Below are 14,247 nucleotides of genomic sequence, written 5' to 3'. Positions count from 1 at the left end.
CGGCACGTGATCCACATCACACTTGTCTTTGGCCGCGCCTTATGGTAGCGTTCTGGGTCAGTGGAACCCTCGCGCAGCCGACCCTTACAACGGAACGCCGAATGGAGGGAACTCTTGGCAGAGCCGTACAGCGGACTGGAAGTCGTTTATACTCTAGGCAGCGCGGGCTTCGACGGCGGGAGGCTCTTAGGTCATAGCCGGCATGCGGAGCTCTGGCAAGCAGCGGAGGGCGTGCTGGCCTGCGCTGCCTCCGGCCGGCCCGCAATCGGCGGACGGGAGGGAGCTCTTGCTCGGAGCGAGGAGACTCTGGCTGCTCCGGTAGGTGAGGGAGACTCTGGGCTCTCCGGACGGAGGGGGACTCTGGCTGCTCCGGACGGGAGGGTGGACTCTGGCTGCTTCCGGACGGGAGGAGGACTCTGGTGCTCCGGACTAGAGGGGTCGCTGGGAGGCTCCGGAGCTGAGGAAGAACGCTTGGAGGAGCTCGGACTAGGGAAGGACACTGGAGGCTCCGGACTAGAGGGCGACGCATGGAGGTCGTGCCATAACTCCTCACTGGAGGCTTCTGTGCCATGGATCATCACTGGAGGCTTCGTGCCATGGATCATCACTGGATGATCTCTATTTTTAGATTTTGTCCTGCCTGGTACATACCTACACGTACGTACGGTCACAAACGGCCGGCCTCTCTAATTGCTCATCTGAATTTCAAGCAAAACAGCTGGAGGCAGGGCTTTCTCCATATAGAGCTCCATTTTTATGGAAATGGTCTGCCTACCCTATGTGAGAGACGCGAAACTCGGTCGTCAACTTAAGTCGTTACTTGTAAGAGTCTCTGAGCTCTCTTCAGTGGGTCATATGATTGAGTGTAGTCTGGCCAGGAGTGTGAAGGTGAACGGAAAGGCTCTGGAGCAACGGACGCCCTTGCTGTCTCTGCCTGGCCGGTTCCCTCTCTTCGGCTGGGTTCTCTGCCTTCTACCTATTACAGAGGCTGAGTCACTGGCTTACTGGTGCTCTTTCTGCGTCGTCTAGGAGGGTGCGTCACTTGAGTGGGTTGAGTCATGACGTGGTCTTTTCTGTCTGGTTGGGCGCCCTTGGGTTTGTCGGGCGTTTGTGGGCTATACTGCGGCCTTGTTCTCAGGATGGTAAGTTGGTTGTGTGTGAAGGTATCTCCTCTAGTGTGGTGTGGTGAGGCTGTGCTTTGGCAAAGTGGGTGGGGTTTATATCCTTCCTGTTTGGCCCTGTCTGGGGGTATATCTCGCGATGGGGCCACAGTGTCCTGACCTCTCCTGTTCCGCCTCCTCAGTTAGTTTTGCCTGCCCGCGCTAAAGTTGTTGATATCGGGCGACGCGCTACGGGTAGTTTGTTATACTGGAGTTTCTTCTGTTTCTGCGGTGTCCTGTGTGAATTTAGTATGCTCTCTCTAATTCTTCTTTCTTTCTTTCTTTCTCTTCTCTCGGAGACTGAGCCGCTTGAGGCTGCCTCAGGTCTACCCTGATGACTGACTCCTTGCTCTCCCAGCTCCACCTGGCCGTGCTGCTGCTCCGTTTCAACTGTTCTACTGCGGCTATGGAACCCTGATGATCTCTGACCCGTGACGTACTGTCCCAGACCTGCTGTTTTCAACTCTCTAGAGACAGCAGGAGCGGGTAGAGGTACTCTTAATGATCGCTATGAAAAGCCAACTGACATTTACTCTGAGGTTGGTGATTTGGTGGCACTCGAACTACCTCTGTTTCATCTTTTATTTGACCATGCTGGTCATTTATGAACATTGAACATCTTGGCCATGTTCTGTTATAATCTCCACCGGCACATCCAGAAGAGGACTGGCCACCCCTCAWAGCCTGGTTCCTCTCTAGGTTTCTTCCTAGGTTTTGGCCTTTCTAGGGAGTTTTTCCTAGCCACCGTGCTTCTACACCTGCATTGCTTGCTGTTTGAGGGTTTAGGCTGGGTTTCTGTACYGCACTTTGAGATATCAGCTGATGTAAGAAGGGCTATATAAATACATTTGATTTGAACAGAACCTTGAGAGAAGTGAGTGCAGACAGTGGGGAAGCCAGGGTGCTGTAACCCCGGATAAAGCGGCGATAAAAGTTGGCGAATCCCAGGAAACATTGCAGCTGCACCATGGATGTAGGCTGGGGCCAATGTTTTCTGTGAGCTTGTGTCAGTTACCATTTCGCGGCTGAGCCGTTGTTGCTCCTAGGCGTTTCCACTTCACAATAACAGTACTTACAGTTGACCGGGGCAGCTCTAGCAGGGCAGGAATTTTACAAACTGACTTGATGGAAAGGTGACATCCTATGACGGTGCCACATTGAAAGTCACTGCGCTTTTAAGTAAGGCCATTCTACTGCCAATGTTTGTCTATGGAGATTGCATGGCTGTGTGTGCGTGATTTTATACACCTGTCAGCAACGGATGTGGCTGAAATAGCCAAATCCACTAATTTGAAGGGGTGTCTACATACTTTTGTATATATAGTGTGCAATCACAGCCATTTACACACAAAGTAACATTTAGGTTGAGTCATCACATACCACAACGAGACAGATAAGTGTATGATTCAGAACAACAGTAGGGTGTTAGCGACAATGCATCTAAGATAAAATATTTCTGCACTTCCTGAAAACAACATTCCATTCATCAAGAGGTGGAAGGAGGGAGAGTGCTAGAGTGGGCGGGGTTAATCTGTCAAGCACTGTCAATAATTATCATCATCTAGCCCAGTAAAGGCCTTTTGCTCTTCATATCAAATAGCTTCGTTGGGTAGGGTCCAGTCGTCTTGTGTCTAGATTCTAGTTTTTCCTGAAGAAGACGTGACCTGATGCATAAAAACTCCAGACTCTAGTTGTAGCCTATAACTAAGACCCTGAGTTCATCTGTTTTGGTCAGCCGGATGCTGGCATAACTGCCTATTATTCTCTTTTCTACACAACAGTTGTATGTTGTGGGGCGGAAGGTAGCCTAGTGGTTAGAGCGTTGGGGCAGTAACCGAAAGGTTGCTGGATCAAATCCCTGAGCTGACAAGGTAAAAATCTGTCGTTTTCCCCTTGAACAAGGCAGTTAACCCACTGTTCCCCAGTAGGCTGTCATTGTAAATAAGAATTTGTTCTTTACTGACTTGCCTAGTTTTAAAAAAGTATTATTATTATTCACAAGACATTGCTATCTGAATGTGCTGTTATTTGCACCAAGTGAATAAGCCCATGTCTGTTCTACACAAGTCATTGATATCTGAATGTGCTGTTATATAAGCCCACTCTCGCCTGCCCCATTATCACAATTTCCTTTGGTTATACCTACAAACCCAGTTGTTGTCTTTCACTTATTGTTCCAAATTATACACAAGAAAACTTTTATGAAAACATAAACCTGTTTAGTTTTGTTCTCTCTTTCTCTCTTCTCACTCTATCTCTCATTGTCTGGTTTCAGGTCTGCTGAGTGTGAAAATGTGTATTTGTATTTATTATGGATCCCCATTAGCTGCTGCCATTACAATACATTCACAGATTTCACAACACACTGTGTACCCTACTCCACCACTACCACATGTTTACAGTACAAAATGCATGTGTACGTGCGTGTGTGTATAGTGTGTATGTTATCGTGTGTGTGTATGCATGTGTCTGTGTCTATGTTTGTGTTGCTTCACAGTACCCGCTGTTCGATAAGGTGTATTTTTATCTGTTTTTTTTTTTATCTAATGTTACTGCTTGCATCAGTTACTTGATGTGGAATAGAGTTTCATGTAGTCATGGCTCTATTTAGTACTGTGAGCCTCCCATACTCTGTTCTGGACTTGGGCACTGTTAAGAGTCCTCTTGTGACTTGTCTTGTGGGGTATGCATGGGTGTCCGAGCTGTGTGCCAGTAGTTGAAACAGACAGCTTGTTGCATTCAACATGTCAATACCTCTCATAAAAACAAGTAGTGATGAAGTCAATCTCTCCTCCACTTTGAGCCAGGAGAGATTGACATGCATATTATTAATTAGCTCTATGTGTACATCCAAACYGCCAGCCGTGCTGCCCTGTTCTGAGCCTATTGCAATTTTCCCCTTTTGTGGCACCTGACCACACAACTGAACAGTAGTCCAGGTGCAACAAAACTAGGGCCTGTAGGACCTGCCTTGTTTATAGTGCTGTTAAGAAGGTAGAGCCGCACTTTATTAGGGACATACTTCTCCCCATTTTAGCTACTGTTGTATCAAATGTTTTGACCATGACAGTTTACAATCCAGGGTTACTCCAAGCAGTTTAGTCACCTCAACTTGCTCAATTTCCACATTATTTATTACAAGATTTAATTGAGGTTTAGGGTTTAGTGAATTATTTGTCCAAAATACAATGCTTTGAGATTTAGAAATATTTAGGACTAACTTATTCCTTGCGACTCACTCTGAAGCAAACTGCAACTCTTTGTTAAGTGTTGCAGTCATTTCAGTCGCTTTAGTAGCTGACATGTATAGTGTTGAGTCATCTGCATACACAGACACACTGGCTTTACTCAAAGCCAGTGGCATGTCATTAGTAAAAATTGAAAAAAGTAATAGGCCTAGACAGCTGCCCTGGGGAATTCCTGATTATGTTGGAGAGGCTTCCATTAAGAACACCCTCTGTGTTCTGTTAGACAGGTAACTCTTTATCCACAATATAGCAGGGTGTGTAAAGCCATAACACATACGTTTTTCCAGCAGCAGACTATGATCGATAATGTCAAAAGCCGCACTGAAGTCTAACAAAACAGCCCCCACAATCTTTATATCATCAATTTCTCTCAGCCAATCATCAGTCATTTGTGTAAGTGTGTGCTTGTTGAATGCCCTTCCATATAAGCATGCTGAAAGTTTGTCAATTTGTTTACTTTAAAATAGCATGGTATATGGTCAAATATCATTTTTTCCAAAAGTTTACTAAGGGTTGGTAACATTCTGATTGGTCGTCTATTTGAGCCTGTAAAGGGGGCTTTACTATTCTTAGGTAGCGGAATGACTTTTGCTTCCCTCCAAGCCTGGGGGCACAAGCTTTCTAGTAGGCTTAAATTGATAATATGGCAAATAGGAGTGGCAATATCGTCCGCTATTATCCTCAGAAATATTCCATCCAAGTTGTCAGACAACAATATTTTTTTCACCTCTTCCACACTCAAAATTCAAAATTACAATGCTTGTCTTTCATAATTTGAAATGCTTCAAACTGTTTGCTCCTCATTACATACCACAGCCCAACAAATATTCTTTACATTAACAACATAGAAATCATTACAAAATGTATTGTATGACCTCTTATACACTATTTTAGGCCCAGCCTTTGGAACTTTGGTTTTCCTAGATATGGCTACTATATTGTGATCACTACATCTGATGGCTATGGATACTGCTTTCAAGCTAATTTCTGCAGCATTAGTAAATATGTGATCAATACATGTTGATGATTTCATTCCTGTGCTGTTTGTAACTACCCTGGTAGGTTGACTGATAACCTGAACCAGATTGCAGACACTGGTTACAGTTTGAAGTTTTTTATTAAGTGGGCAGCTTGATGAAAGCCAGTCAATATTTAAATCAAAATGAAAATATACCTCTGTTGATATCACATACATTATCAAGCATTTCTCACATGTTATCCAGATACTGACTGTTAACACTTGGTGGTCTATAGCAGCTTCCCCCCAGAATGGGCTTTAGGTGAGGCAGATGAAACTGTAGCCATATTACTTCAACAGTATTTAACATGAGATCCTCTCTAATCTTTACAGGAATGTGGTTCTGAATATAAACAGCAACACCTTTATCTTTCCTGTAAATGTTATAACCTTGTTTTGCTACCACTGTGTCATCAAAGGTATTATCTAAGTGAGTTTCAGAGATATGTGTAACGCTCGTCTGATGAAGAAGGAGTGGACCAAAGCGCAGCACGTGTTCATGATATTTATTTAAATCTGAACACTAGAACAAAAATAACAAAGCGAGAAACGAACAGTTCTGTAAGGTAACTAAAACTATACAGAAAACAACTTCCCACAAAGACACGTGGGCAAAAGGCTACCTAAGTATGATTCTCAATCAGAGACAACGATAGACAGCTGCCTCTGATTGAGAACCACACCCGGCCAAACACAAAGAAATAGAAAACATAGAAATAAAGAAACTAGAATGCCCACCCTAGTCACACACAATATGAGAGTATGAATGTCATCTGTTACTAGCAAATTATTGATTTCATCAACCTTGTTTCTTAAGCTACATACATGTATGTTAATGTGGGCTATTTTGAGCACTTTTCTTCTGGGATGCTTACTTATTTTATTGCTTTACTGGGAAGCTTAGCAGAAGTAGATATGCTCATGTTATTTATGTTAGTGCAGGGTGAGCTGCACACAGTGGACTTCCTCCTAGGGCACACCGGCTCAGTGTTAATAGGATAAATCTGGTTCATAGGTACATGATTAATGCATACAATAGCTGTACGATCAGCAGAGGCATTCAGGACAGTTAGAGGGACATAAATTAGGTTACTTGTATTGTGTCTACCAACACCCCTGGTGTAATATACATTTGCTGAAGCATTATGACAACTCTGCGTCACAATGGTAGGGATTAACTGAGCTGGGCTTGGGTCATCTCAACGCAGCCTTATAATGCTGTGAAAGGATCCAGGAACTCAAATGATTTGGGTGGATCCCATCTTCCTTATAGGAAGGTATTGTCATAATAACCATCACACAACATCTGGTACTTTGTGGAGGTTGGAATGAAGAGAATGTAGAACATGCGGTTGTGTAGTCTAGTCATTAATCTGTCAGAAGTGAAAGATGAGTCAAATGATTGCATGTGATCCCCATTATGAGTCTTTATTTGTGTCTGAACATCTTGGTACATGATATTGCATAATTACACCGTTTTAATAGAAGTAAAGAAACAGATTTTAGGCTAATCTTATACTAGGAAACAAGCTCAATTCAGTTTATAGTACAGCATAACAAATAAATAACAAGTGGTTCTGTGAGGTCTGGTTGACAGACCATTTCTCTGATGTAGTATGATGAAGTATATGTAAGGGATAATCAACGAGGGGCTCTATGCGTTCTATGGAAAATAATTAACGACGCGGTGTGTTCCACTACGTGCTAGCAGAGTGGAACTGACCTCACACAGAGTTGCATTAGTTTCCAGAGAACACAAAGAGCCCAGCGTTGATTATCCATTTTATACCATGACTATTATTTAACATAATTGCCAATAGAAATGAGTTCATTTGCCGGTAGAAATGTTTTCAACATCCACTGAAGTAGCTAGCAAGTTTACTAGATAGCTACAGTAGTTGCCGTGGTAACCAAACAAACAGACATGCTAGTTTAGCTAACTAAATCACCAGTCCTAGCTTGCCATTATGAAAACCGAATTCAACAATGGCAATGATGTTTTCAATTCGACTTTGCTTTCAAAAGCAGCTCAAACATAGAACATGTAAGAATTAACTATAGCCATTGAATTCTACCGTGCAAATATACCATGCGTTATAGGAAAACAGTGCACGTTCTAGAATGCCCTTCAAGCCAATCAAAAACAAGTATTCAACAATGCCATGGTATAAAGTAACAGTAACACTTTACTTGATGCAAATTCTTATGAAGTGATATTGTCTTATAAATATTCATAGTATGGTATATATCACAGCCAAGGGGCTCTACAGTCTCATAATGCTCTATGACTGCATCAATAGGCTGCTATGAATATGTTATGAGTGCCATGGATTGTTATGAAAACTGTAGCCCCTTCAGAAAATGACCTCTCTGAGTCATGTTGTGTCTCAGCAACATGTTGTTTTTCAGTGGTACGATCTGTAGGAGTTGGTGGTTTCCACCATTTTGATGAAGACAGCAGAAGATCGGGTGGGCTGCTGGCAGCTAGTCTCTGGCATGGTGTCTGGGGGGAAAAGAGGAGGATGCGGGTTGTTATTACAAAGGCTCATGTCACCATCAAGATTCCCTTATCCCTCTTCCTGCCAATCACCACACCTGTTTTCGATCCCTAAATCCTATCAATAGTATAAGCCTTCGTAAAACAAGGTAAAGGAATGTGAGAGGAGAATAAAAATGCTAACTTTAGAGAGAATAGTTCTGTCAGGTGCTTCTAGTAGTTTAGGGTGAAAGACAACTTACAACAAGGCTTTGTGGTAGAAATGTTGGTAATTGATTGTTGTCCAAATCTGTGGACAGAAGGGGAAGAGAGAATAAGAACATCATAAAGCTATACACACACGTAATTTTCTCTGCATCATGGATTTCGGAAGCTGTCTATGCAGAGGAGCTGGTCATAGTGGAACTTTGAGTCCCTCAGAGTTTCATCATCTCCTTACTTGGTCTCCTCCCCCTCCAGCAGTTTCCTGTAGGTGGAAATCTCGATGTCCAAGGCCAGCTTGACGTTCATCAGGTCCTGGTACTCCCTGATCTGGCAGGCCATGTCCTGCTTGGCTCTCTGCATAGCTACCTCCAGGTCCTTGATTAGAGTCCTGGCATCCTTTACGACAATCTCCCCATGTTCCTCCGCCTCGGTTATCTGGCTCTCCAGGTTGGCCTTCTGTAGGGTTAAGGAGGGAAATGTATCAGAAGGCATTTGGAACAGAAAAGATAAGCGTGGTTTTCTCCACGCTGTTATCATGGGTCATTTTTACAGTCATTAGGTTTTCATTATAGCCCAGAATACATCATTGTATGCATAACGTAGGCCTATGTAGTTCAGGTATGCATAAACACTGTGTCATCATCTGTCGTCCATTTGTGTAGGTGTAATTATACCCAGTGAGCTGAGACATGTGCTGTCTTCCGGCATATGACTTAATTGCTCCATTCTAAAATGTGTCTTTGTCCTCCCAGACAAAGACAAAGATATATTGGTATTTTAGCCTGAGAGTGTAACATTGTTTTTGCGATCAACAATGCCACATTGGTGTTGTGCCAAACCGAAGATAATGATAAGTTGGCCAAAGCAGAAATCAGTCTGGCACCAAGCCTTGACATACAGTACAGTACTCCTCAATTATAAGGTGGTGTTCTATCCAGTCTGACACTATAGTCTGTGATTAAAACAGTCTTCAATTATAAAATTCTTTATTACTCCTTCCAGTCAGTTGCGGTGCTCACCTGTCCCTTGACAGCCAGGATCTCGTTCTGCAGGCGGCTGATGAGTCGGTTCAGCTCGGCGATCTCAGCCTTGGTGTTGCGCAGCTCCTCTGCAGCCTGGCCAGCCTGGCCGGCCAAACTTTCAACCTGATGTGGGCAGAGACGACAGGTTTATTTTACGAATTATTGTTTGACCTGCTGTACTGCTCCCGTAGGCATGAACCCTTAAGATTTCCTCATTCTCTAACTCCTGACCTCTGACCTCCTCACCTTGGTCTTGTACCAGCTCTCGGCCTGCTCCCGACTGCGAGCAGCGATGTCTTCGTACTGGGCCTTGACGTCAGCTATGATCTGGTTCATGTCCAGGCCCCGGGAGTTGTCCATCTGAACCACCACAGTGTCCTTCACGTCAGACTGCAGCTCACCCAGCTCCTGTCATGAAAGAAACAATGTAATTTCTGTCATCTCTATAGTTCTAAATACCGTGTCTCTATAGTATTGGCATCTTTGACTATAGGGGCATCAAAAATATATATGTGTGATTTAGCACTGCCTTACCTGATCGTACAAGACCTTCAAAAAGTTGACCTCATCTTCCAGCCCAGCCAACCTGTCCTCCAGATCCACCTTGGACAGGTAACCAGCGTCCACATCCTACAGGACATCAGAAGACAGTCAACAGCTGTGACACTGAGAAACATACCTACCTGATGCAGCCTCACATAACACAAGTCATAGCCCCTTTTTCCTGTTCATATGGGGATGTTTGCATTACTGACACTTGTTTACGTAGCTAGTTGTAGCTACATCTTTCACAACATGGAAAATACTCAAGCTTTACTGAACATAAAAGGCACATTTGTAATACACCTTTGATGATTCGCCTATTTTCCCTAACTATTATTAATCTTCGACCCACGGCAGATGAGTTAGATTAGATCAGAATGGGACTCTGGCTATACTTTATCTATACAATACATTTCTGAGACTATTCTTCACTGAATGTTATCATTCAGTTGCGTACCTTTTTCAGCAGGACAAAGTCATTCTCTGCTGTGTTCCTCTTGCTGCTCTCATCTTCATACCTGGAACAAGCCAAAGCAATAGAATAGGGTTAGGGTCTCTATAACAGGGGAGACCAACTCTGGCCCCGAAGAGCTGCATTATGCAGTCTTTTGTCACAGCCCAGCATGCATGTCTTGCATGACAACAAACATGACAGAGGAATTGGCTAACGCACAGACTAACGTCACTGTGTTCTTACTTTGATTTGAAGTCCTCCACATTATGGTGCATGTTCCTGTTCTCCATATCCAACCGGTCCTTGTCATTGTTGATCTGGTCCAGCTGTCTCTGCAGGTTTTTGATGTAGGTCTGGAACATAGGTTCCATGTCGGAGGGGCCAGTTGTCTGGTCCTGCATCAGCTTCCACTTGGTCTCCAGCATCTTGTTCTGCTGCTCCAGGTGTCGCACCTGTGACACACACATACACACATACATATGAATAATTGATTTGTTATTATAGATGTTTGGACTCCTCAGTCCACACGTCATGTTTGGCACACATGCAGGCAGGCAGGCAGGCACACACGCAGGCACACACGCAGGCACGTACACACACACACACACACACACACACACACACACACACACACACACACACACACACACAAACGTTGAAACAGTGCCCAGAGGGAGAGGTGCTTCTAGGGTTAAACACTCCAAGAGGAGGAAACAATGTCTTAATCTGTTATTGACTTTACAAGATTGGTTCTCTAATTATTATGTAGATTGGAGTGTCATTACCATCATCACAACCATATTCCTCTTATTATTATTATTAAGAATGACGTTATTAAGAAGATGTGATGCAATCCACCGCACTCCTCATTTTTAATGCTTTTCATACATTTTCTGGATTTACCACAATAACTCTGACTTTTAATATTTTTTCCAGTATTTTTCACTTGAGTTGAACATTCACACAAACAAAAGACAAAAAACAGCAAGCGGCAAAAAACACTCTATTTATACTGTACCTTATCAATAAAAGTGGCAAAGCGGTTGTTGAGACCCTTGATCTGGTTTATCTCGTGAGTGCGGACAGCCTGGATTTTGGGGTCGATATCCAGGTTGATGGGTGCCAGCAGGCTCTTGTTGATGGTCACGGCCGTGATGGAGCCTCCCATGTAGAGGCCGCTGCTGCTGGTCCTGGGGCCGTTTCTGGAGCCCAAGGACATGCTGCTGAAGTCCCTCATGTAATTAGGGCTTGTCCCAGTGCGATTCTTTGTCCTTATGCTCATGGTTCCGTTGTATGAATGTATTACAGCTGGGATGATTGCAGACTGAGCCTCGAGTTGCTGAGCTGGGTTACCGTTAACAAATTCATCCCCTTATATAGAAGGGACAGGGTTGGGCCAGGGTAGCCTGTGTCTGTGTGTGGGTGTATGTATGTGTGTGGGCGTTAAAGAGGTGGTGACGGTATGCCACTCTCAATGTGGAAGAACCAGTCAGATGCATACTGAACATACCTACTTTAAGCCCCTTCACCCTCTGTTACAGACATGGTGTACCTGGATACCTGTTCTTCTGACTTGCTTTAGGGAACCAAGACTTGTGGTTTTACCTCTACCACATGAACACTCAAAGGTCAAAAAACACCTTAGAGGGAATGTGATGTGCTGTATCAGCCAGCCTTTAGGACTTAGTTTTTTAATAACAAGACTTTACACTGGCCTTTATATTTAACTTAATATTTTCTCTTTTTAACTACTGGTGCCATCTAAAAGAGGTAACGATTTGTGTCTTTCATGTTCTCCAAGTCAGCTTGTCCAGTTATGGGAGTTGTGTTCCAGTAATGAGAGTATGTGACAGTTAGCCAGCATCTCACCTCTTTGGGTTCTTTATTCCTTTATTTATAAATGAAAGTCATCGATTGATCAGAAAGTTCGTCCCCTGGTGTTGCAGGTCTTAAACAGCACTATAGGACCGTAATTGAAGGATTGTAAATGATGTTGGTATAAAATTGTGACCCTAGAGGTCAGCATACAAATAAAGTAGTAACAATAGTAATGGTACGTTGCCAGACAGCTTTGTTGTGAGTAGAACTTCAAATCCAAACCATATCCCAAAATTGGTAAAAAGTATAACTGACCTTAAATTTGTGTGCACAAGCAACGTTATCTTTCTCCAAAAGATTAGAAACTTGACATGTAAATAATTAAAGCCAAAACAAGACTGCATATCAAAACTTGGATCACAGCACAAAAGATTCAGGTAAAACTGGTCAATCAAATGCTATCGAGAACCTTGAAGGGTACTTGGGCTGTCCCTTTTTGGTTCCAGATAGAACCCTTTTGGGTTCAATATAGAACCATTTCCACAGAAGGATCTACATGGAACCCAGAATGGTTCACCTGGAAACCAAAAAGTTTTCTACCTGGAACCAAAAAGGGTTCTCCTATGGGGACAGCCGAAGAACCATTTTGGAACCCTTTTTTCTAAGAGTGTACATAAGACCTACAAAACTACACATTTTGAATCAACATTGGCTGCTAGTGACACATACGGTGCTCTCTCTAGTAGACAAATGGGCAGCTCTGAGGTAGGATGTAAACAACAAACTGGTCTGTCAGCATGCAGGCAGACACTTCTATTCACTGTCATTCAGCTGTGACTACAATGATGATTATGGGTTGACCCTCCCCATCTAATGGGTGACTACAGTGCACTGTCAGGTGGTTGTCAGGTTTGCCCAGGTGTGAAGGCAGATGAATCAATCATCACAGTTCCACAGATAGAGTAACAGAGATATAACTGGATTGTCTACAACCAACCGTGTGGTTTGGTTTTGAGCACTGCTCTCACTTGAACTGTAGCAGTGTGAGACTGATTATCCTATCTCTATTATCTACACATCTCATATAGGTGAGTCAATGTGGATGTTTGCAATGTTATTTATATGTGTGTGTGTGTGTGTGTGTGTGTGTGTGTGTGAGAGAGAGAGAGAGAGAGAGAGAGAGAGATATTGGATTGCGTGATTTTGCCCAATTAAAAATGACAAATACCTCTCACACATGACATTTTTAATAAGAATTTCCTAACTATTTCATCAGTTACAGTTAACTCACTAACGTGTTGTAAATATATGCCTTGTAAATGTTTAACACCTAAGTTCTCTCTCTGTCTGAGGAGTTATGGAGGTTGCATCCTTTAACATCAGGAGATTTGGACTGAATAACATTTCTGATCCAGATGCCAAACACCTGTGAAGGTAAAACATTTGTGTGTCACATCCATCTAAACTATGCTGTGTGCCAAAATAGGAGTCAAATCCATTCATACCTGACAGGGTTCTGTAAATGGAGAAAATATCAAACACAAATATTTATAGAGCCATTTCAATGAATCTGTTGGCAGTATTCTTACTATAAGAAGACTTTAGTTGTCATTTGGAATTAGTATTGTAAGGCTCAACCGCAGTAGTGGAATAAGCCATATATTCTCATCCACATCACAGTGAATGTCCTCATTGTTCATGCACCGTGGGAAAAACCTTTCGGCATCGCGAATCTAAGTTTAACATTAGTCTGCATTGATGTCGTCATATGCCTCATCCATGGCCAGGAGGGCGGCACGCTCATGGGGATGGCGATTGTACACCTTCCAACTCCATGCTGAAAAAACAATCCTCAATAGGGTTGAGAAGAGGAGTGTATGGGGACAGGTATAGGGTCATGAATCAGGGATGGGCCCAAAACCATGCCTGAAACACCTCTGCATGGTGGAACCTGACATTGTCCCACACAATGACATAGGTGACCCCTTCACCTTGATAGGCCTGCTCAATTTCATTGAGAAACACATTGTGTGCAGCGTTGTAGGATCCAAATAATGGCCTATGTCCTACCACACCATCTTCAGAAATAGCTGCGCACATGGAGATGTTTCCCCTACGTTGGACATTCGCCCGTTGGCCGATGAGGTTCCGCCCACGGCGCCGAGTTTTGGCCAGGTTAAAGCCCGCTTCATCAACAAAGATATATTTGTGATGATTCACAGCAGCATCAGGCACCATCACCCTCTAAAGATATATTTTGGTTAGTTATTTTTACAGTATAGT

At 43.4% G+C, this 14,247-nt stretch overlaps 1 protein-coding gene across 1 annotated transcript; it reads right to left on the bottom strand.

Annotated features, from left to right (window-relative positions):
- Positions 1-6,838: 6,838 nt before the first annotated feature.
- Positions 6,839-11,504, bottom strand: LOC111977284 (keratin, type II cytoskeletal 8). Its single transcript, XM_024006676.2, has 9 exons — positions 11,165-11,504; positions 10,390-10,598; positions 10,150-10,210; positions 9,684-9,779; positions 9,396-9,557; positions 9,147-9,272; positions 8,363-8,583; positions 8,166-8,212; positions 6,839-7,929 (listed from the first exon to the last, which is right to left on the bottom strand). Exons 1-9 carry the CDS (start codon positions 11,426-11,428, stop codon positions 7,832-7,834), a joined length of 1,284 nt encoding a protein of 427 aa, XP_023862444.1. The 5' UTR covers positions 11,429-11,504; the 3' UTR covers positions 6,839-7,831.
- Between the last annotated feature and the right edge of the window lie 2,743 nt (positions 11,505-14,247).

The sequence above is a fragment of the Salvelinus sp. IW2-2015 genome, linkage group LG17, assembly GCF_002910315.2.
Source record: "Salvelinus sp. IW2-2015 linkage group LG17, ASM291031v2, whole genome shotgun sequence".
Lineage (NCBI taxonomy): Eukaryota > Metazoa > Chordata > Actinopteri > Salmoniformes > Salmonidae > Salvelinus > Salvelinus sp. IW2-2015.
Note: the sequence above shows the minus strand (reverse complement) of the source record. Positions and strands in the feature narration are given on the sequence as shown.

Excerpts from the sequence above, each read along its gene's own strand:
- LOC111977284 (XM_024006676.2), bottom strand. The coding sequence starts at position 11,428 with ATGAGCATAAGGACAAAGAATCGCACTGGGACAAGCCCTAATTACATG. Across the intron at positions 10,211-10,389 it reads GTGGAGGACTTCAAATCAAA|GTATGAAGATGAGAGCAGCA; the intron begins GTAAGAACACAG and ends GGCTTGTTCCAG. Across the intron at positions 9,558-9,683 it reads TGAAGGTCTTGTACGATCAG|GAGCTGGGTGAGCTGCAGTC; the intron begins GTAAGGCAGTGC and ends CTTTCATGACAG.